At 41.1% G+C, this 22,883-nt stretch overlaps 1 protein-coding gene across 6 annotated transcripts in view; it reads left to right on the top strand.

Annotated features, from left to right (window-relative positions):
- The window catches only part of MAGI3 (membrane associated guanylate kinase, WW and PDZ domain containing 3), a 335,762-nt gene that overhangs the window by 241,420 nt on the left and 71,459 nt on the right, over positions 1-22,883 (top strand). For all 6 annotated transcript variants that reach the window (XM_056558317.1, XM_056558316.1, XM_056558315.1 and 3 more), the window contains 2 exons: positions 21,176-21,282; positions 21,885-22,073. In XM_056558317.1, the coding sequence (XP_056414292.1) occupies positions 21,176-21,282; positions 21,885-22,073 (296 nt within the window). The remainder of the gene's footprint in view (positions 1-21,175; positions 21,283-21,884; positions 22,074-22,883) is intronic.

Consider the following 22,883-nt stretch of genomic DNA (forward strand, 5'->3'; position numbering starts at 1 on the left):
CCATTTCAAATAGGAGTTGTCCATCTTAAAAAAAAAAATAAAGAACAAATAAAAACAAAACAAAGCTGTTTAACTTTTCTCTGCCTCTGTTTTCCACTGAACTCCTATTCTGCCTGATGTTGGCGTACTCTGGTGGAAAACTATTTATTTAAATCAACTGGTGCCAGAAAGTTAAACAAATTTGTAAATTACTTCTATTTAAAAATCTTAATCCGTCCAGTACTTAATAGCTGCTGTTTACTACAGAGAAAATAATTTTCTTTTTGAATTTCTTCTCTGTGTAACCACTATGCTTATGTCAGGAACTGTCCAGAGCAGGGTAGGTTTGCTATGGGGATTTGCTCCTGCTCTGGACAGTTCAGCAGAGAGCACTGTGGTAAGACAGAAAGGAAATTTAAAAAGAAGAGAACTTCCTCTAGCATACAGCAGCTGATAAGTACTGGAAGGATTAAGATTTTTAAATAGAAGTAGTTTACATATCTGTTTAACTTTCTGGCCCCGGTTGATTTATTAAAAAAAAAAAGGAAAAAAAAGTGTTTTCCAGCGGAGTACCCCTTTAAGGCTGTGAGCCGAGCTGTGAGCTTACCCCAAATGGATAACTTTTACCACACCTCCATTTCTTATTGGTTGACTTAATAATTGTGCAGTTCACTGCGAGAGAATCTTCTAGATTCATAAAATGAACAGATTTTTTTTTTTTTCTTAATAGGTTGGAAACCTTAGATCAATAGATTTCCTTATTTTAAATCAATGTGTGTATTTGGATGTTTATAATATAGAATAAATGAAGACCTCAATCTATTTATTGTTGTGTTGTTTGTTTGTTTTTTTGTCCTAATGCATGCTCAGGAAAGGACCGGGAAATGATATACTGTAATTATTAATATTTTGATAATCATTTAATAAAGACCTCCATTCATCTTTATTACTCTTACGGCAAAAGAATGTGCTGAGTGGCTATGGGAAAGTAGTGAATTGGGTTAACAAAAAGGAAAACCATTATGACTGATCTGCTTTTCTTCAGCGGATATATACCCATTAGGATCTGCTGGCTGACAAAGGGATAAGAGTGTTGGCAGATTCATCAAATGTGCTGGTATCTCCAATAGAAAACTGAAGCCTTCAGCCAGCTTAACTCAGCGTTGCTTTTTGTGCTATGAAACGGAAAACGGAATGATTTCGAGCACTAAGAAGTCATAGATAGCTCTATAGTTATTCAAGCTGTCTGTAAAATGCTGATTTACAATAGTAGAGTAAAATGCATTGGCAGGAAAACTGAAAAACATCTAGAAGAATGTGTCATAGGCATCTATTTGTAAAATGTCTCAATGTACCTTCACAGCAGTTTTCGTTTTTTCGTTTTTTTTTTTGCTTGAGTTTTTTTCCCCATCATCTTCTAAGTTATGTACCGTAACTTTTTTCTTTTTTGCCGGACGATCTGTACGTTATCATCACCCTTCATCAAATAATGTATTGTGAAACCAGTATAAAGAAAAAAATGTATAATTGTAGGGTGAATTTGAAAAAGGAAACACAATTGCACAATTTTGTGGGGGTGATAGTTTTTTCACCGTAGAGTAAAAATGACATGTCAACTTTATTCTGCAGGTCAGTTCATTTACAATAATCCTACTTTTTTTTTATAGTTTTGTTTTAAAATTTTTTTATTTTTTTTTTAAAGGAAATCTGTTACTAGTGTCACTAACATTTTGATACCGACAGGTAGTGCAGATGACACTGGTGACAACGGTACTTACCTTGTCCCGTTCCATGCAGGGGATCTCCGGTAATCTCCTGTGTTAACTTCAGCTCTGACCCGGCGCACGGGCGGAGCTTAGTGATGCCACAGATGCTGTTCTTTATCAGCAGGAGCCAGCAGAGAGCAGCAGCGGCTTGGGGCATGGGCGGAGCTTAGTGATGTCACCTCTGCTGGTTCCCGTTGCTAGAGAACAGCAGCGATTCACTATTTGAGGTAAATTGCGCTATTTCAGCCACTTCCACACCCACGATGATAAAAATGTCAGGGATTTTTGTAGTTTACATTTATTCATTTATTTAAAAATAAATGGGGTGATTTTCAATTTTATTTAGGGATTTAAAAAAAAAAATTTTGAAAATTTTTGAAAACATTTTTACAGTTTTATTTATAAATTTTTTTTTTTTGCAGATTCGCTGCAATACTATTGTATTTCTGTGTACTGTTTAATTGGTGCTCTGCCAGTAAATGCCTGTGGTAGGATGGACTAGAAGATTTAACATGGCAGCCATGGAGGCCTTCAAAAGGCTGCCATGACAACTAATCTTTACCCAGTATAGAGGTGCCATTCGGAACTCAGGGCCACCACTTGTCAAATAACTCCCTATATGCTACGGCCTCTAGACAGTCTGCATTGGACTGATGCTTAAGGACAGACACAGATCGTAGGTAATCAACTGCAGATAGCAGCTGAGCCCGCTTCATATTTCCCCCCAGACCTATGCCATACATGTATATCATTTGTCAGCAAATGACCTATCAATAACACACCATCCAATATTCACAATAGGTCATGGTCCCAGGTCATCTTCTCCCCCTCCCTACACTGAGCACCAAGCATGCCTAGGAAACTCTCCCATCAAATTCAATGATTCCGCTCCAGAATATGGTCAATGTGGCTGCTATATATTATATCTTTAAATGCTATTAACAGAGCAGAAGCTTAAGCAATATTGATACCCCATAAAATGCAAAAATAATTGATCAGATTTAGAATCAGATAATAGGAACACTTTGGGGGGAAAAAAGAACATTTCATTATCTGGCATTTTTTTTTATATGAATGGCCTATTCTCAGAATATGCCACATACTTATCTGATCAATGATGCGCCAACACCTGGCACCCCACAATCAGCTTTTACAGTAAAAGGACCAGAAGCATACTTTTCCATAGATTGCTTAATGGCCATACTGGGTAACTGCAGCTCAGCTCCCATTGACCCACTCTCACTAGAGTGTACTGAGCGGTCTACTTTCAGCTCTGTTTAAGGGGTTATCCAGCAATAGAAAACAGAGCTAATTTCTTCCAAAAACAGCATCACACCTGTCCGCAGGTGTGTGTGGTATTACAACTTGGCTCTATTCACTTCAATAGAACTGTCCTGCAAACAAATACAGATAACCGGCAGGGGTACCAGATGTTGGACCACAACAGTCACATACGTATAAAGCCAGAATACCCCTTTAAGTAATATTATCCCCTATCCAAAGGATAAGGGATAAGATGTATGATCGCAGGGGTCCCTGGCATTCCGTGCCAGGTGCTGCCTCCAAGACAGTGATGTGACACCACGGTCAGGCCCCCTAGTGACGTCACGCCACGCCCCCTCCATTCATGTCTATGAGAGGAGACGTGACGGCGGGGGGCTGCACAGAGATCACAGGGTCCCCATCGGCGGGACCCCTGCGATCATACATCTTAGGCTGCAATCACACCATGTTTTTGCAATACAGTTCCCGTATCAGGTTTTTGATGAAAAACAGATTCCTCAAAACCGTACCAAAACAGGTGTGCAAATTTTGCCCCGTATACGGTTAAAAACCGTATGTGGTTTGAAAAATGATGTCCGGTTCAAAAAGGATGGAACCGTATACACATACGGTTCTCTACAGTTCCCATTGACTTTCGTGTAAAAAAAAACATACACGGTTTTTCACCTGGACCAAAAACCGTGGTAGGCTACGGTTTTGGTTACGGGGAAAAAACGGACAAAACTGTACAAGACCCAAAACGGATGCAACCGGATGTATTTCGGGAGTATCCCGTGTGGGGAGAGGTGACATCCGGGTAACAGGGGTGCAAGATGCTTAAAGAAAGGGAGACATCTGTATAGAATCCATAGAGAAAAACTTCACATCTGCACTTACCTGTGTAAAACTTCACTTTATTTCAACATCGTCAATGAGACAGAAGCCGGCCTGGTGGGATCTGGAAAGGGGCGCAACAGCCTGAGCTGTGAGGGTGAGCGGCAAACAGCTGGTTTCGTGGCAAAAAAACGCTTCCTCTGGCCAGGTGAGTGCAGATGTGAAGTTTTTCTCTATGGATTCTATAAACCAAAAAACTGTATTCGATTGTGGGTCTAATAATAACGTTAAGTAAATAATCAATAAAACTGACCCAAATATACCATATGCTCTATGATCTCCCAAAAACCACACTATATATACACACAAAAGAAAAAGGAGTAATTTCACCAATTCATATAAACAATATATTTCTTTATTTAGTAACATAAAAACAAGAGAGGAAACAATCCCCAAGGGGAGAAAAAACAAGTGGCAAAACAAAAGGGTGTCACTCCGAGCCCCTCCAGTAACCCTTATGACAATATACGACTATAAAATATTACTGTCCCCAATAAAGTGCATATGCATGAATCAAGTAGCAGGATACCTTTATGTGCAATAATGCAAAACAGTACTAAAGTGCAACAGTATTACATAGTAAAAGATAACACTGTCCAGTGTCCCATAAAAAAAAGTCAAAACAGCACCACAAAGGTATATATGCAAGATTAGGGGGTATAAATACAGAAAATATCCCAAGTAGGGAAGAGGAGATCGGAGCGACACCACTCAAACGCTGGCGTTTCGGCAGGAAAGCCTTTGACTCCTCCACTTGTTTTTTCTCCCCTTGGGGATTGTTTCCTCTCTTGTTTTTATGTTACTAAATGAAGAAATATATTGTTTATATGAATTGGTGAAATGACTCCTTTTTCTTTTGTGTGTATATATTCTATGGATTCTATGTACATGGGAACTGTATTGCAAAAATGTGGTGTGAATGTACCCTTATCCCCTGTCCTTTGGATTGGTGATAAGATGTATAAAGCCGGAATACCTCTTTAAAAAAAAAAAAAAAAAGTCCCAGAAAATCCCTTTAAATCTGTCTGTGTGCACTTATTGCATGAACCAGAAAGCCCAGGATGAAAAGTGTTACGCACACAAGGTTGGTACTTTTCATGGCTATTGAAGTGAATTGACATTGTATCTCCTTTAATGCACGCTCTCCTTGCAGTGAAGTCTGTTCTCTGCTGATCATGTGCTCACGATTTAATTTTCTTGTGCTTGTCTGAAGCTGTCAGGTATCTGGAGACTAGTGTTAGTGCTGTGAACAGACTGTGATCTAATGAAATGTTGTGAAGTTTGGAGCGGCTCGTGCGCCTTCCATGTTCAGGTTCTTTGTGGCGAAGCATTGTTTTTCTGTGCTGTTAATTGCTACTTCCATCAGTCCTTGGATCCTGCACTTAAGCCCTTGTTTGTACTCTATCTCAAACTTAAGGAACACTGCGTACGTTGATGGCACTATACCAATGAATTATGCATGCACACATTTATTTTCCTTAGTGTTCTAGTTTGTGGGGGGAATTGCAAGCCTTTAAAGTATTGCTTCGATATTGGATGATTATTGCAATTCTACAATGAATACATATTAAGCAGCGATTTATATGCTTCCTATAGCATTTAACCGTTTGCCTCTCTTAGTGGCCTTCAGTACATGGAGGGGATTACCGGTTGCAGCATTTTTCTGGAAAAGCTGTGTTTCCATAGCAACATCTTTAGCTACATCCCCCTTGAGCAATTTGATATAGAGGACATTTCACCTGGAATAAACAGAACTAAGATGTCATGTGAACTTTTCTTTTTGGCCGTGTATATATTTGGTCCAATGCGGAAGGCGGGAGCAGTTTGTCATTCCAGATTCCCGCATGGTGACTTGTGTTCACATAAACACCCACTCATATGCCACTATCCATTGGAGCTGGGGATGGCTTCCAGCATTCTGCCTCTTCCACTAAGCAACGCAAATACCAGTTTGCTTGGAAAGGTTTTTGGCAGCCCGGGGACCTGTCTGTTACATGTGTAACTAGGGAGGATAGTATTCAGAAATATTTACGTGTATGGTATTTTATGTCCTTTTATATAAAGCGAAGGCATCTTATGGTAAAAAAAATGACAGGAGAGGGAACAAATGTCCTGTGATGGAAAAATCAATGCTAGGTCATAAAATGTTAACCCTGCCTATTCACTTTCAGTCCTCCACCATCCTTTGTTGATACCATTGCTTGGTGGTCATCATCCTAATTAAAGATTGCATGTAAGGAGTATGTGTGGCCCTAGACTACTTCCATATTGACCTGTCAGATCTCTTAACAAAAATAATAATAATTAATGTTACTCAGTTGTTAATCCTGACCACGAGCATCTAATTATTTTATGCCACTAACACCTATATTTATTTATTATAAAAAATACCTCTTTTTATTAGCTCACAGTGTTAAAAATCCTCTCAGTGAAAGGGGGTGTGTCCCTCCCTTGTTATGGTGGGAGGTAATTGGTGTGTCTGCTCATGCAGTCTTGTCCATGAGTCTTCTCTTGTCCTTGACTCATGGACAAGCCTGATGCTGCTGCAGGACTGGTTTGTGTCCCAGTAGGTATGGGCACCCCTAGTGGTGGGATGTTTAGGAGCCATTTTCTTTATTGAATATTCATTTTTTTCCCAAACAACCATATTACAAAAGGTATTTATTTTCATCAGTAACAACATATTAAAAGTTTTTGGATCTGACAGTGCCCATTTAAGTAGACTGCAATGACCTTGACATTTTGACTCTTGAGATTAGTCAGCTAGACCACTCTGTGTACAGTGTTGCTCTGTGGCTCCATCACAGCTGTCTTGTGTCAAATTCTGTCACTTTTTGTACAAGTCATACAAAAGACTGGCAATTGCAAGTCGTTTTTAAAATGTACCTGTCAGCAGGTTTATAGGGTATAAAGTAGGGATCGACCGATTATCGGTTTGGCTGATATTATCGGCCGATATTCACAATTTTGGACGTTATCGGTATCGGCAATTACCTTGCCGATAATGCCCGCCCCCCCCCACACCGCACCCCCCACCGCCCCGGCCAGACACCGCTGCCGCCGCTGCCCCTTTGCCTCCCCCATCCCCATTTCTAATTACCTGTTCCCTGGGTCCGCTCTGCTTCTGACTCCTGCGGCGTCCTGTGTTATGCTGTGCGCTGCGCAAAGACGAGTGACGTCCTCAACGCGACGTCACAGTCAGTGCGCACAGTGACAGCTCAGGATGCCGCTGGAAGTAACGTGGACCCTGGGCCCCGGGAACTGGTAATTATAAAACCTGGAATAAGGGAGGCAATGGGGCAGCAGCGGTGGTTGGACTAAGGACCGGCAGGGGGAGAAGGACCGGCTGCGGTCTCTGGCACCGCAAAAGCCACTGCAGTTCATTGATTTAAAGCACCCGATTTAAATCAATGATCTGCAGAGGCGTCGCCGGGGTGGGGGTGGCGGGTGAGGGATAAATAGCCGATAACTTATACTGGAATATCGGTATAAGTTATCGGCTATCGGCCTTAACGTCTACAGATTATCGGTATTGGCCCTAAAAAATCGATATCGGTTGTTCCCTAGTATAAAGTAATGGCATGGATGTATAGGACTTTTTACCCTGAATCTGTACATGCCTCTCATTAGAAAACTAGAAACAAACTCTGCCAATTAGGCTCAAATAATATTGTAAAACGTAACTCCTTACTGTGATTACAATAATATATATAGGTAATGCACCAGTAAAATAGTACAAAATGTATACAAAAATCATAAAACATGGTGAATGTACACAAAAATACAAAACCTATAGCCTTGGCATAAATAGCATATATCAACCAATAGGGAGGGGGATACAGAAACAGGTGATTGACCTAAACTATGATCTTACCCTACCTAGTCTAACCCTTGCCATCACTGAGCATAAGCGTGGACAGGGAAAGGAATACAATCTGAGGTTCCACAGTAGTTAAACAATAATTATGTGAAACCCACATGTACACAAACTCTCATACTCCTTATTCCAATGCGTTTCTCCCATATATTACAAGATGTAAAAAAAAAAAAAAATAACTCAAAGGATGGAAAGACCATCTGTATGCTTAAGGCAAAAAAAAAATGTGTAGACATAAACACACGAGTGATATAAAACACTGTTAATCACATAGATAATGGACAGCACAAAGTCCCATAGAGTTGGTCTAATATATATTGGTAATATCCCTTGAACAGATATCCTTGTGTTAAATAGGCTTATAGTAGCAAGATGATCACATAGCCAGGGAATTGTATTGTGGAGTGCCTTTAATGAAGAGATAAGTCTTAAAACTCTTAGTAATGATTAAATATCAAGGTGACCCCCAATAGCTGCCACCGGCCATAGAGCACAAATGAAAGGGAATAAGATATATTCCATAAATGCTAGCTGGAACATCATAGATGTACTCTAATGATACTGATACAGAGGAGCAATGTTCCACTTGGACATACAGGGTGGGCTATTTATATGGATACACCTTAATAAAATGGGAATGGTTGGTGATATTAACTTCCTGTTTGTGGCACATTTTGAAGTCGGCGATTTTGAATCCAACTTTTGTTTTTTCAATAGGAAGAGGGTCATGTGACACATCAAACTTATTGGGAATTTCACAAGAAAAACAAATATGTGTTTGGTTTTAACGTATCTTTATTCTTTCATGAGTTATTTACAAGTTTCTGACCACTTATAAAATGTGTTCAATGTGCTCCCCATTGTGTTGGATTGTCAATGCAACCCTTTTCCGTATCCATAGTTTCAGGTGCAGCACATCTCGTATCTTCACAGCATAGACAATTGCCTTCAGATGACCCCAAAGATAAAAGTCTAAGGGGGTCAGATCGGGAGACTTTGGGGGCCATTCAACTGGCCCACGACGACCAATCCACTTTCCAGGAAACTGTTCATCTAGGAATGCTCGGACCTGACACCCATAATGTGGTGGTGCACCATCTTGCTGGAAAAACTCAAGGAATGTGCCAGCTTCAGTGCATAAAGAGGGAAACACATCATCATGTAGCAATTTCCCATATCCAGTAGCCTTGAGGTTTCCATTGATGAAGAATGGCCCCACTATCTTTGTACCCCATATAGCACACCATACCATAAATTTTCGTGTTCCAACAGTCTTGGAGGGATCTTTCCAATGTGGGTTAGTGTCAGACCAATAGTGGTGGTTTTGTTTGTTAACTTCACCATTCACATAAAAGTTTGCCTCATCACTGAACAAAATCTTTTGCGTAAACTGAGGGTCCTGTTCCAATTTTTGTTTTGGCCATTCTGCAGCACCTCTACAGATACTGGAAGCCTGTGCTAGCATTTCTGCGGTGTTGCTATCAGTGTGTGAAGAGTGGGAGAAGAGGGTTGCATTGACAATCCAACACAATGGGCAGCACATTGAACACATTGTATAAGTGGTCAGAAACTTGTAAATAACTCATGAAAGAATAAAGTTATGTTAAAACCAAGCACATCATTGTTTTTCTTGTGAAATTCCCATGTGTCACATGACCCTCTTCCTATTGAAAAAAACAAAAGTTGGATTCAAAATGGTCAACTTCAAAATGGCCGCCATGGTCCCCACCCTCACATATACTAATGTGCCACAAACAGGAAGTTAATATCACCAACCATTCCCATTTTATTAAGGTTTATCCATATAAATGGCCCACCCTGTAAATAAATAGTGCCAGGTTGTCGATTAATGAGTTAAAAATTTATGTAAATTAGGCTTTGAAGCCCACTGGGCATTCTGCTTGGCTTCTAGAGTCTAGCACAGCTCGACCCCTTCACCAGTTGGTCACTCACCTTCTCTACCTTCCTAATTGTAAGCCACTAGGCAGTACTGTAATCTCCGCCATAGAGCAATGGGGCGGCACAAAGCATGGTAAAGTATTCTCTTCCTGCTGTCCTCAGGGATGTTCTGTGTTTACGCGATCTTTCAGCACAGAACAGCTACCAAGGAAGCCAGCAAGACATACATAGCTGATATGTTCGGTGTCCATTTTAGGACCTCGTCAGTCGTCAGACATAACTCTGTCCTCCGTCAGGTGAAACGGCATCCCGCCTCCTCAATCGGACCAATCGTCGTCAGCCGCAAATCCGTCCTCCGTCAGGTGAAACGGCATCCCGCCTCCTCCCTCACACTAATCGCCGTCCTCCTTCAGCCACAACACCATCCTCCCTCATCCGAAACTCCGTTGTCCAAAACGCTGTTATGCCTCAGACGCAACTTCCTGCCGTATAGTAGAGTCGAAACTGTGAAACTTGCACTGTGAGACTGTTAAATAGACACTACATGTGCTACAGAGTCTGTATAGCAGAGCAGACATTGAATAGCTTGTACAGCAGAACCCATATAGCAGAGAGCCTACACTGACTCGGCTCTGCTACACAGCAGGAACGTTTTTCATCTGAGGGATGACAGAGTTTCGGATGAGAGACTTTAGGGTGACAAAGGAGGGAAGACGGAGTTACGTCTGACTCCTGATGGAGATTGGCCCAAGGGAGGAGGCGGGATGCCGGTTCACCTCACAGAGTTACGTCTGACGATATCCTAAAATATACACTGTAGATATGTATGGTCTTCCTGGTTCTAGGGACTAACAAGAAATGTATTAGTGGACAAGTGAGCCAAAGGCCATCTTGGAATAAGAGTTGTAGTTTTGCCACAGTTTGGGGAACTCTGATCTTATAGGGAGATAAATACTTTGTTTTCCATTTCTTTTGTCTTGATCTAATGTATAGCTTGTTCATGGAATACCTGCAAAAGGACAATTTACTTTGATACACACATGAATCTTGATGGCTGAATTATGTTGCGGTTTGGTTCCTTCGGTTCGTTTTCACCTAGATCATAATAAATGCCTACTCTGGTGGCCAATAGGTGCTGCTCCCTATTTCAATGGGTTCTTTTCTGTGCTATGTGATTTTATGAGCATTAGAAAATAAGTCAGATATTATGGCATGTCAGCACATCACTGCTGAAAATGGTCTGTACAAGCAGCACATTGATGTGACGGACGTGTCAGAAGATGCCCTCCTCGAGAAAACTGGTTTAATAGAGATCAGACACTGATGTAACTCTTTGCATCTTTGAGCCTTTCAAGAAATGACCCACAAAATTGATTCTGCTTGTATCTATACAAGTTCTCATTGTTTCACATGCCCTTCTAATGCTGCACTTGTACGACTGATTTGTCATTTAATGCGCTGGAGCGTATTGGTTCTAGTACACCAAGAGGCTAAATGCTTGGTTCATTCTAAATAAGACAGAAAGCATATTTAGTGAATGTTATTGTTTGTATTGCTATGACTGCAGTAAAATAATCGGACGTTACCTTTTACTGTGTATATTGATTATGTATGTTACTATGGGCAATGCTGGATGTTTTTTAAGTTTAGATCTAGTAAATATTTTTGGTAAAAAAGTTAATGAATGCTGGATTTGTTGACAGGCTTAAAGGGGTACTCTGGTGCTCCAATGTTCTGAACATTTTGTTCAGAATGCTCTGAGCCAGAGGCCGCGATCGTGACATCACACCACGTTCCCTCCATTCATGTCTTTGGGAGGGGGCGTGTCGGTCGACACGCCCCCTCCCATAGACATGAATGGAGGGGGCGTGGCGGGACATCACGACCACTACCGCAGGAACCCAGCATTTGTTTAGAATGCCGGGTGCCTCGGGAGATTGTGGGGGGGACCGATCAGACATCTTATACTTTATCCTTTGGATAGGGGATAAGATGTCTAGCAACGGGGTACCCCTTTAATTGATATATCTGACAGTTAGACTTTGACTGAAATAGATTTTTTTCCTGCTCGTTCTGTGGAGCTTTAGGCTGTGTGCTTGTTTGTGAAGCTTTAGAACAGTCACATATTAAAAAATTCTTCAATGGTTGCAATGCTTGTGCAGGAGAATACCCTTCATAATATATTTTGTAATAAAGTCATTCCAGAGATTTATACTCCTGGAATCTCTATATCGTATGGAAGGCAAATGGAGATTACGTTTTGGCTGGTAAAATTAAAGGGGTACTCCACTGGAAAACATTTTCTTTTAAATCAACTGGTGCCAGAAAGTTAAACAGATTTGTAAATTACTTCTATTATGGTATCACAGTCCTTCCAGTACATATCAGCTGCTGTATAATTCACAGGTAATTGTTTTTTTTTTTTTGAATCTCCTTTCTGTCTGACCACAGTGCTCTCTGCTGACACTTCTATCCATGTCAGGAACTGTCCAGAGCAGGAGCAAACCTCTTTTGCTCTGTACAGTTCCTGCCATGGACAGAGGTGTGAAAGGCAGAAAGGAAATTCAAAAAGAAAAAAACTTTGATTGGGATTTTTTTTATATAAGTAATTAGCAAATCTGTTTAACTTTCTGGCACCAGTTGATTTAAAGGAAAAAGTTTTCCAGTGGAGTACCCCTTTAAGTCCTGGAGTACGACTCCACAAAACTTTCTACACAACCATAACATAGTAGTGTGTATGAAGTCTTAAAGGGGTACTCCGGTGCTTAGACATCTTATCCCCTATTCAAAGGATAGGGGATAAGATGCCTGATCGCGGGAGTCCCGCCACTGGGGACCCCCGTGATCTTGCACGCAGCACCCCGTTTATAATCAGTCCCCGGAGCGTAATTACCGGCGACCACAGGGCTGACTGCGTGTGACGTCACGCCTCCGCCCTGTGTGACGTCAAGCCTCCGCCCCGTGTGACGTCACGCTCCGCCCCTCAATGCAAGCCTATGGGAGGGGGCATGATAGCTATCACGCCCCCTCCCATAGGCTTGCATTGAGGGGCGGAGCGTGATGTCACACAGGGCGGAGGTGTGACATCACACGCCGTTGGCCCTGTGGTCGCCGGTAATCAGACCCGGAGCGAACACGCTCCGGGGACTAATTATAAACGGGGTACCATGTGCAAGATCCCGGGGTCCCCAGCGGCGGGACTCCCGCGATCAGGCATCTTATCCCCTATCCTTTGAATAGGGGATAAGATGTCTAAGCACCGGAGAACCCCTTTAAAGTCAATATGCAAAGGTTTGGATATCTTTCCCACAATTGTAACAGCATTTTGTACATTTTACAGTCAGTTGCAAGTGACAGATTTGTTTAGTAGTGCTAAAAACTAGCTTAAAAAAAGCTCTAATTGTGTGGTTGTACGTTTTAAAAGTAATATCACATGGTCTTTTTCCTCTTCCCCCCCAGCGTTATGAATATTGGTGTGCATACTGATGACATTTTTAGTAGCTGTTTATTGAATATTTATGCTATATTATAGTATTAAGACAACAAGATATTTTATACTGCAGTGATTATGTAATATATTCACCACTATATTGTCCAGTTTATACGGTTTGGGAATGATGTTGGCTTTAATTGTATCTGCTTTTTATTTTTTTTACCTTTTTTTGGTTGGTAGCTTGATAGAACAGTAAAACTTCATCACATTTAAAAGGTACATAGTCAGCAGAGTCCATTAAGTGCTATCACTTTCCATACTCCATCCGTCTAATTTCCTATCACTTTGTATTTAAATTATCTTGGCTTAACAATGGCACCACATGTTGTTTAATTATGAACACTTCAAGGAGCGCTCCAGTATTACAGACTTAGAATGTCATTTACATAATTGTTATGAAGTCTATACTATTAAAGGGGAAGCAGCCCGTTCAATGCACCACTTACTATTTTACTGTATTTTAATAGGTTTTGCTCAGTTATTTGATTTAATGTAGGAAAATTTAGATTTATAGGTTTGTAAGCTGCATTTTTTTATTATGAACGAAGTAAAAATATAGTCAGGAGAAGATTCAACAGCAGTGTGTGAAGTATTTCACCGTTCACAACAGTTCATTCGTAATCCCTACATTGTCCATACATACAACCTAGGTTTAGTTTAGTTAAAGGGGTACTCTGGTAAAAAAAAAAATTCTTTTAAATCAACTGGTGGCAGAAAGTTAAACATATTTGTAACTTACTTCTATTAAAAAATCTTAAACCTTCCTGTATTTATTAGCTGCTGAATACTACAGAGGAAATTATGACATGACATCACGACCACAGTTCTCTCTGCTGACGTTATTATAATAACGCTTTATTTATTGTTATCCTTAGTGGGATTTGAACCCATGTCCTCAGAACTGCAAGGCAGCAGTGCTAACCACTGAGCCACCATGCTGCCCTTAGCATACATCTGCTATGCATGGTTGCTAACATGGACAGAGATGTCAGCAGAGAGCACTGTGCTCGTGATGTCATCAGTGTTCCAAAGAGAAAGGAATTTCCTCTGTAGCATTCAGCAGCTAATAAGTACTGGAAGGATTAAGATTTTTTAATAGAAGTAATTTACAAATATGTTTAACTTTCTGCCACCAGTTGATTTAAAAGAAAAAAGGTTTTCACCGGAGTACCCCTTTAAATTCATATAATCTTTTCGTACATTTGTGGGAGAAATGGAAATATATACAGAGAGAACCTACAAACTGGTCACAAGGAGACCATGCTACACATGCTACCTTAGATAATACAAGAGGTGTAGTCCGGCACTGCTATCCAAAGCAGACCAATCTCAACGGAATAGTCCGTAACAGTACACACAATTCATGTGGTGCCCAGGGGTGCAATCCAATAGGTCGTAGATACAAATGTAAACCAGGATGATAGAAATGAAAGAATGCACTCACCCGGGAGTCTTGATAGCAGAAGACTTTATACATAGGCGGGTAGATGCAGGGGAGCGACCTTGCAGCTGCGAGGGCGCTCCCCTGCGTCTACCCGCCTATGTATTGTACCGATGATCGAATAAGGTCTTCTGCTATCAAGACTCCCGAGTGCATCCTTTCATTTCTATCATCCTGGTGAACATGCTACCTTGCCTTGCACTAGAATAAAAGATCTAGTACTAGCATGGACTACGGGGTTCTTAATGAGTAAGGTTCCAAGTGTGGGCAGTGCTGACTAAATGAGTCGGCTCTAGGACCGCACAGACATAGACTGCAATGTATTCTGCACAGATCCTACCAAAAGAATGAGCACGATCATTCTTTCAGAGGCGGAAGCTCCAGTGCTGAAATTCTTAAGTGTGCAGCAGAATTGGAATTAGCAGCAATGGGATTTTGGTAATTTCTGAGCGGAATTGAGCTTGGAAACTGGTGCCAGAATGAAGGCATATTTCATAGGTTGGACCTCCTATCCTGTCCGGTGGCCAACATAGTCCCGTGAGTTTCTGTTCTGTGGACCTTCCGTTCCCCTAAAAGACCTGAAACAGTACCTTTTGGGGGAGAACTCCTCTCTTAAATGGCATGGTGGTTGTTTTTGTTCTTGACCCCAGTATGTCTGGCCCCACTTAAATTCCTTAAATGGTATTGCCCTCAAAAGACACTCTTTCCCTATATGAAGAACTCCCACCAATCACAAGATTTTGGGGACGGTCATGTCAAAGAAGTTGCTCCATTCAACAGGGGGATATGGGTCACTTTTTTGTATGATGAGGGGATAATTGTAATGGGCAAACCCCTTAATCGTACGTATGATAGTATGAATCCCAAATATGGCAGTGTGTGAGATTTTAATATTTTTTATTGCACGATTTAGAAAAGTATAAAATATCTTTGAATTGCAGATAGGTGAAATGTTGTGGCACACGAAATTGCAGCAAAACTTAATATTCCGCACTGTAATTTTCTTTGCCTGGGGCTTGGTTGTCGAACTAATACTGAATTGGCTGAGTTGTTTGATTGGGTTGGCTTTGTATCCTGTGTATGAATATTTAACTACCTTGGAGAGAAGCCTCACGGAGCAGACAGTGCAGCGAGAAGCTGTAATTTCCTGCTGTTTGTCAGACACCTGGGACAGGAATTAAATGTGCAGAATTTATTGCACTGAGAACAAATAATGATATTCTCTTTGTTACTGACCCTCACACCAGATCAGACACCGCCAGCCATCTACCGGAGCTAATCATACCCGTGATTTCCCGTTTTCTCTGGACATCATTTATTAATGAAATTATTTATTTTCATGTGACGGTGTAGGCGAGCCCCGTAAAATCTCATATATAAGGTGAAGGATGCAGGAACATTTTTGCCTTTTCTCTATTATTTGAGCACTTTTGATGTCAAGCGTTAGAAACCCTTCTGACTAATAGAAACTGAGTTGCTAGTTTACTCTAAGGTGTGTTTTGATTTTACTCCAAAATTTGGCTTTGATGGATTTCATTTTAGATTGTACTCCTTTAAAACTATCTACCTTTTTTTTATACTATTGTAAATGTGCCAGAATTTTGGCACAATAAGCAGCAAATGGCTCTCAAGCATATATGTCCCTGACTTACTCTTTAACTGCCCCATAAAGATAAATAATAAAATTCTTTCTCCCTACACTAGGAGCTTATTAAAGTTATATTTACACAGCTTAATAATATTATTTTTAGTAAGGATGAGATTTATTAATACCTCTGTAGAGGAAGTTTGGTACAGTTGCCTATAGCAACCAATCAGATTGTCTTTAATTGTTCACACAATTTTTTTTATATGAAAGAAGCAATCTGGTTGGTTGCTATGGACAACTGCACCATTCTTCCTCTACACAGGTTTTGATAAATCTCCTCCATGGCATTGGCTTTTTTCCTTCTGAGAATATGATCACATGGCGACATTTCCAAGCTGAATCCGGCAGGAAAAATCTCATGGTAATTCTGTTGGGTCCTATTGTTTCTGAAGGGATTCTGCTGCATTGTGCACCCAGCATATGGACTCAAGCAAAAAACAAGGGGTGTATGTCGAGTGCTGCTGTCAGAGAGGTTGCAGAATAATTTCAATATACACAGGCCTAATTTTATTTTCATAAGGTGTTTGTTACAGGACAACGTGTTTCGGCACACTCTCGCACCTTCCTCAGGTCCACAATAAATATTTTTAGATTTCCTGTGGAGGTTTTTCCTGTGTAGCAGCATCCGCTACACAGGAAAAACTGTGCATACAGCGGAATACCTATTCCAGCCTCCACAGAAAGAATGGACATGTCAAATCTTTCTTCTAAAGACAGGTACTAACAAGCGGTACTGGCATCTGTAGACAGGTACTAACAAGTTATGTTGGCATCTGTAGAATGTCTGCAGAGATATTTTCCAGGCGGACATCCACTGTGTGAACATAGCCTAAATGCCTCTTCTGAATCACTGAGGATGTGTAGGTTTAGTTGGGCCCTATCCTGCCCATTGTCTGATCACCTGCATAGTAGGGGGAAGGTTTCTTTATGCACCAAGCTGCCTCTACCTTAGAAAGCATCCAGTGAAGGCCCTGTCACTGGCTGTACATTATGGGATTTGGGGTAGGTAGACAAAAATGTATGCTTTCTAAGACACATATTAAAGGGGTATTCCAGGAAAAAACTTTTTTTTTTTTTATATATATATATATATCAACTGGCTCCAGAAAGTTAAACAGATTTGAAAATTACTTCTATTAAAAAATCTTAATCCTTTCAATACTTGTGAGCTTCTAAAGTTAAGGTTGTTCTTTTCTGTCTAAGTCCTCTCTGATGACACGTGTCTCGGGAAACGCCCAGTTTAGAATCCCCATAGCAAACCTCTTCTAAACTGGGTGTTTCCCGAGACAGGTGTCATCAGAGAGGATTTAGACAGAAAAGAACAATCTTAACTTCAGAAGCTCATAAGTACTGAAAGGATTAAGATTTTTTTAATAGAAGTAATTTACAAATCTGTTTAACATTCTGGAGCCAGTTGATGTATATAAAAAAGTTTTTTCCTGGAATACCCCTTTGTTTGCTGTGGTAATCACAATCACACCCGCTTAACCTTGATTTATGCCTCTCAGCCTCCTAAATGCACCCCATGTGCAATCTAGTTCTCACCCTTTTTGACTTTTCAGTCATTGTCAACCAAATAGTAAAACCCCTATATGTCAGGAATAGAGGGGGGTAAAGGAAGAAAGTAAAAACATTGCTGGAATCAAGGGACCAGGAATAATATAAAATGTGATATTAAATTGTATTAAAAACTCCACTTTTTAGACTGACTACAGGTTCTGTTTAATAAGGTTCTTTATTTTTTAATGCAGGGCTGCCTATATACATGAAGGAGTTAATGATCTCTGTCCTCATTACCAGGAGCACATTAGTCAAGAATTGCTAAATGTGTAATTGCTCTGGTAATTCCCTGGTAGAAATATCTGGGGAGGCCACTTAATCCGCGAGTGCGCGTCATGGTGACAGCTTTGTGAATAAAGAGTCTGTGAGCATCATAGTGAAACGGAGCAACTGCGCTGACTACATTAAAGGGGTATTCATGGAAAAAACTTTTTTATTATATCAACTGACTCCAGAAAGTTTAACAGATTTGTAAATTACTTTTATTTAAAAAAAAATCGTAATCCTTCCAATAATTATCAGCTGCTAAAGTTGAGTTGTTCTTTTCTGTCTGGCAACAGTGCTCTCTGCTGACACCTCTGCTTGTCTCTGGAACTGCACAGACTATAAGAGGTTTGCTATGGGGATTTGCTTCTACTCTGGACAGTTCCCGAGACATCAGAGAGCACTTAGACAGAAAAGAACAACTCAACTTCAGCAGCTCATAATTACTGAAAGGTTTAAGATTTTTTAATAGAAGTAATTTACAAATCTGTTTAACTTTCTGGAGCCAGTTTATATATCATTTTTTTTCCTGGATAACCCCTTTAATTCACTGCTCTTGGTGGCATGTCGGATAAACACTGTGCAATTGGGGAACAATTGGATCTGTTTGTTTTTCATATCTCCTGTTTCTAAAGAATGTAGTGTCAGGTCGATAGGGAGATTCATGACCGTGAAAATGCGTTGCTGTGAAAAGACCTACTAGACCAGTGGTATTCAACCTGCAGACCTCCAGATGTTGCAAAACTACAACTCCCAGCATGCCCGGACAGCCGTTGGCTGTCCGGGCATGCTGGGAGTTGTAGTTTTGCTACATCTGGAGGTCCGCAGGTTGAAGCCCACTGTATTAGACAGTCTTGTTCACCTCGCAAATGATGCTGCCACATTGTACACTAAAATCGTGCCAATACAAGTTCTGCTGTTTGCAGAAGCCTGCACAGCCCCAGTGGAGTACAGTAACGATGAATAGCATAAACCTGTCACGTCTTCAACATGGTGCCATGTTCTCACTTAGAAGGAAAGCTGCCACGTGTTCATGTACTATCTCAAGATAATGCCTTACTGTAACCTTGAATAAATATTAAAAAAGTGTATGTGTGTGTATATATATATATATAAGTTCAAGAAAAGCAGCACATCCAATCGTCAGAGAAAACAAGGGAGGTAGGTGCCCGCAGTCATAGGGGCCTTGGTTAGCGGCTCCCAGCTTATATAAAACAAGGAGAAGACTGCAGCACACAAATTTTAGTGAAATTCACTGGGTTTTATTCCATCCTCAGCAAGGCAAATAAAGTGCCACCTTATCTTTATACAGTGATCCCTCAACATACGATGGTAATTTGTTCCAAATGAACCATCGCTAGTTGAAACGATCGTAGGTCGGGGGATCGCTGTATGTGTGTGTATACACAAGCTGTGGCTCACGTGCATGCTTCCCTGCTGAATTTCTTACTAGAGCCATTTCTCCATTCACCTTCCAGTCTACCTGTAGCTGGCTTTTGATCCAGTCAGCACTGACAATATAGTGTTAAAAAGAACTTTCTTCTACAATTCAGCTATCTCTGTATTAGGGATCGACCGATATCGTTTTTTTAAGGGTCGATACCGATTTTTAGGGCCGATACCGACCTTTCAGGCCGATAGCCGATAACTTATACCGATATTCCGGTTTAAATTAACGGTTATTTCAAATCCCCCCCGGCGGAGCAGAAGCCATTGCAGATCAATGATTTAAAGCGGGCGCTTTAAACCAATGAACTACAGCGGCCTTTGCGGTGCCAGAGACTGCCGCCGATGCCCGCTTCTCTCCCCCTGCCTGTCCTGAGTCTAACCACCACAGTTGCCCCATCACCTCCCCCATCCTCTGCCCACATACCGCCGCCGCTGCCCCATCGCCTTCCCCCATCCTCTGCCCATATACCGCCGCTGCCCCATCGCCCCCCCCCCTCATCCCCGGTGTTCTAATTACCTGTTCCCGGGGGGTCCGTGATCCTTCTGGCTCCATCAGCATCCTGCGCTGTCACTGTGCGTACTGATGGCGACATCACTCGTAATTACGCAGCGCACAGCAACAGCGCAGGAGCCAGAAGGATCGCGGACCACCGGGAACAGGTAATTATAACATCGGGGATGGGGGAGGCAATGGAGGGGCAGCGGCGGTGGTGGGGCGGACTCGGTGCGGTGGGTGGTGCGGGGGGCATTATAGGCATATCGGCAAGATAATTGCCGATGCCGATCATGTCCAAAATCACGATTATCGGCCGATAATATCGGCCAAACCGATAATCAGTCGATCCCTACTGTGTATGTAATACTTCCATGTAATGTTGCTGTCCAGCAGACGATTACGGAAAGCACTACATACAGACAGTCTAAAAGAACATCTAAATGTACAAGAACTGTTGGAAAAGAAAGCTGCCGAGAGAGTCCCCAGGTAGACTTTTCAGTAATTTCATTTGGTGAACATGACTATTTGTATGTCAAAACAAATGTCTTTATTCCAGCGTGGACTAGTGAATTGTTTTAGGTTGGGACTTTTTTGCTGTATTTATGAGCATGTTGTCGTCATCATGTAGACTTCACTTATGTAGCCTCAAGAGTCACCAAGTATTTAGGCTTACACAATAGTAGTGTGTTATTGTACTTAGGGAGCATTCGCACAGCGGTTAGTAGTTCCGCATATAGGTTTTTTTGTGATGGTGCTGCAGATGTAGTCTCTGTTTTCTAAATAAAACTGTTTCCTTATCCAAACTTTGATTGCAATATGGAGACTAATACTAGATCTTAAAAATTGGGGTCATTACTTGATCCAATAATGGGGAAGCTTACGGTCACATGTTTTTGAGTCCATGATGTTTTTTCGTTTTGGTGACATGCCATTTATTCTCATTTCATTTCCCTATTATACCAAAAAGACTTGGTGCAGAATTATTAAAACTGTCTAATACTAAGACAGTCTACTAATGCGATTGATCACTTTGGCTTGTACTGTTTAATAAATGTTAGAACTTTTTTGTTCCTACCTGTTGTGTATAACCTTAACTTATCTTACTTTTGGCACTTTGTTATATGACCTAATTTTGTTTCTTTTTAGTCACATAAATCAGAAAACTCAGTTTGAGAATCCAGTTGTAGAAGCTAAAAGAAGAAAACAGCTTGGTCAACTGAGCCTGCCTGCACCTGAGGGAACATTGATGCCAGGTATGTATATATGTATAAATGTGTAGTTAAAAGGGTACTGCACTGCTCAGCTTTTGGAAGAAACTGTTCAGAACGCTGGAGCCGGCGCCTCGTGGCGTCATAGCCCCACCCCCTCATGCCGTCACGCCCCATCCCTCAATGCAAGTCTATGAGAGGGGGCGTGACAGCCATCATGCCCCCTCCCATAGACTTGCATTGAGGGGGCGGTGCTATGACATCACAAGCTCCTGGCGCCAGCTCCAGGGTTAGGAACAGTTTGTTCCAAACACTGAGCAGCGGAGTACCCCTTTAATAACTACCGGTAACTAAGGATGCATTGACATGAAGAATTTGTGGAGCCAGCTCCTGCCATATCGCGTCTGATCTACAAAGCACGGAGTCAGGAATGTCTCCAATTGGCTCAAGTTTGATAACAGGAGAAAGGAGCATTTTTGTCTAACAATATATATTGCAAAGTTTCTTATATTTGCTTGTTCTATTGATCTATGTAAAGTCGTTTCAAACGGCCATGCTTATTTAAGGAATATAATGGTGATGTCTTGGTTCCAGATACCATATATATTAGTAACCTCGGTCTGAATTTTATATTTTACCCACTGTAGAACCAGACAAGTCTCCATTCACCAGAGATCCAGCACTTTTAAAGGGAGCAATACTACGTACATCCCTTAAAAAGAGTTCTATGGGGTTTGGCTTTACCATCATTGGAGGAGACAGACCGGATGAGTTTCTCCAGGTGAAAAATGTTCTGAAAGATGGCCCAGCTGCACAAGATGGCAAAATAGCTCCAGGTATGACACACAAACCAGGAAAAAACCCTGTATAAAGTCATTCTTTCAGAGACCATAGAAATATGTCCTTGTTTCTTTAGAATTATTATGAATATGATTATTATTATTCTGACATTTTTCTAATCTATTATGAACCAGTGCTATCAATATGACTTACGTGATCAATGACTCACTATCTTAAAATTGCTCCCACACTGGCCAAAATATAGCTGAGCCTGAATAAATGTTAAAGTACCTGTCATCAAACCATATTTTCTAAACCAACTCAGATTATATTCACTAGCTACTCCTAACACCCCTCCTGCCTAAAAAAAAATAATAATCTGAGCTTTAAAAAGTTGTGTATCATTACTCACATTGTGTGAGCTCCCAGCAGGAGAACGTGGGCGTTCCCCAGCAGGGGTGACATCACTGAAGCCTGTAAGAGCTGTGACTCGCCATGCCCCGCACACACACTTCCTGAGTTTGGACTTATGCAAGTCCGAGTGGAGACCAAATTAACTGTTTGGGAACAGAACAGAGCCACCTAGTGGGGGGTCCCAGCGTGATCTATAACTTATCTCCTATCCTTTGGATAGGGGATAAGTTATTTTTTACTGCACTACTCCTTTAACTATAGATCTGTGTGAAAAGATGGATCACAATCCTGTAATGTTCTATTCACATTGGGGACATATGTTGGGAATAAAAAGAAAAGTAAATTATTTTAAGGAATTTTTAGCATACACTTTCATACCTTTTGTAAAGCCCAATGCAACAATAACACATGCCTGGTCTCCTGATCTGCTTAAATTCTTGTATTCGCCATGA

The sequence above is a fragment of the Hyla sarda genome, chromosome 2 (assembly GCF_029499605.1).
Source record: "Hyla sarda isolate aHylSar1 chromosome 2, aHylSar1.hap1, whole genome shotgun sequence".
In the NCBI taxonomy this organism is placed as follows: Eukaryota; Metazoa; Chordata; class Amphibia; order Anura; family Hylidae; genus Hyla; species Hyla sarda.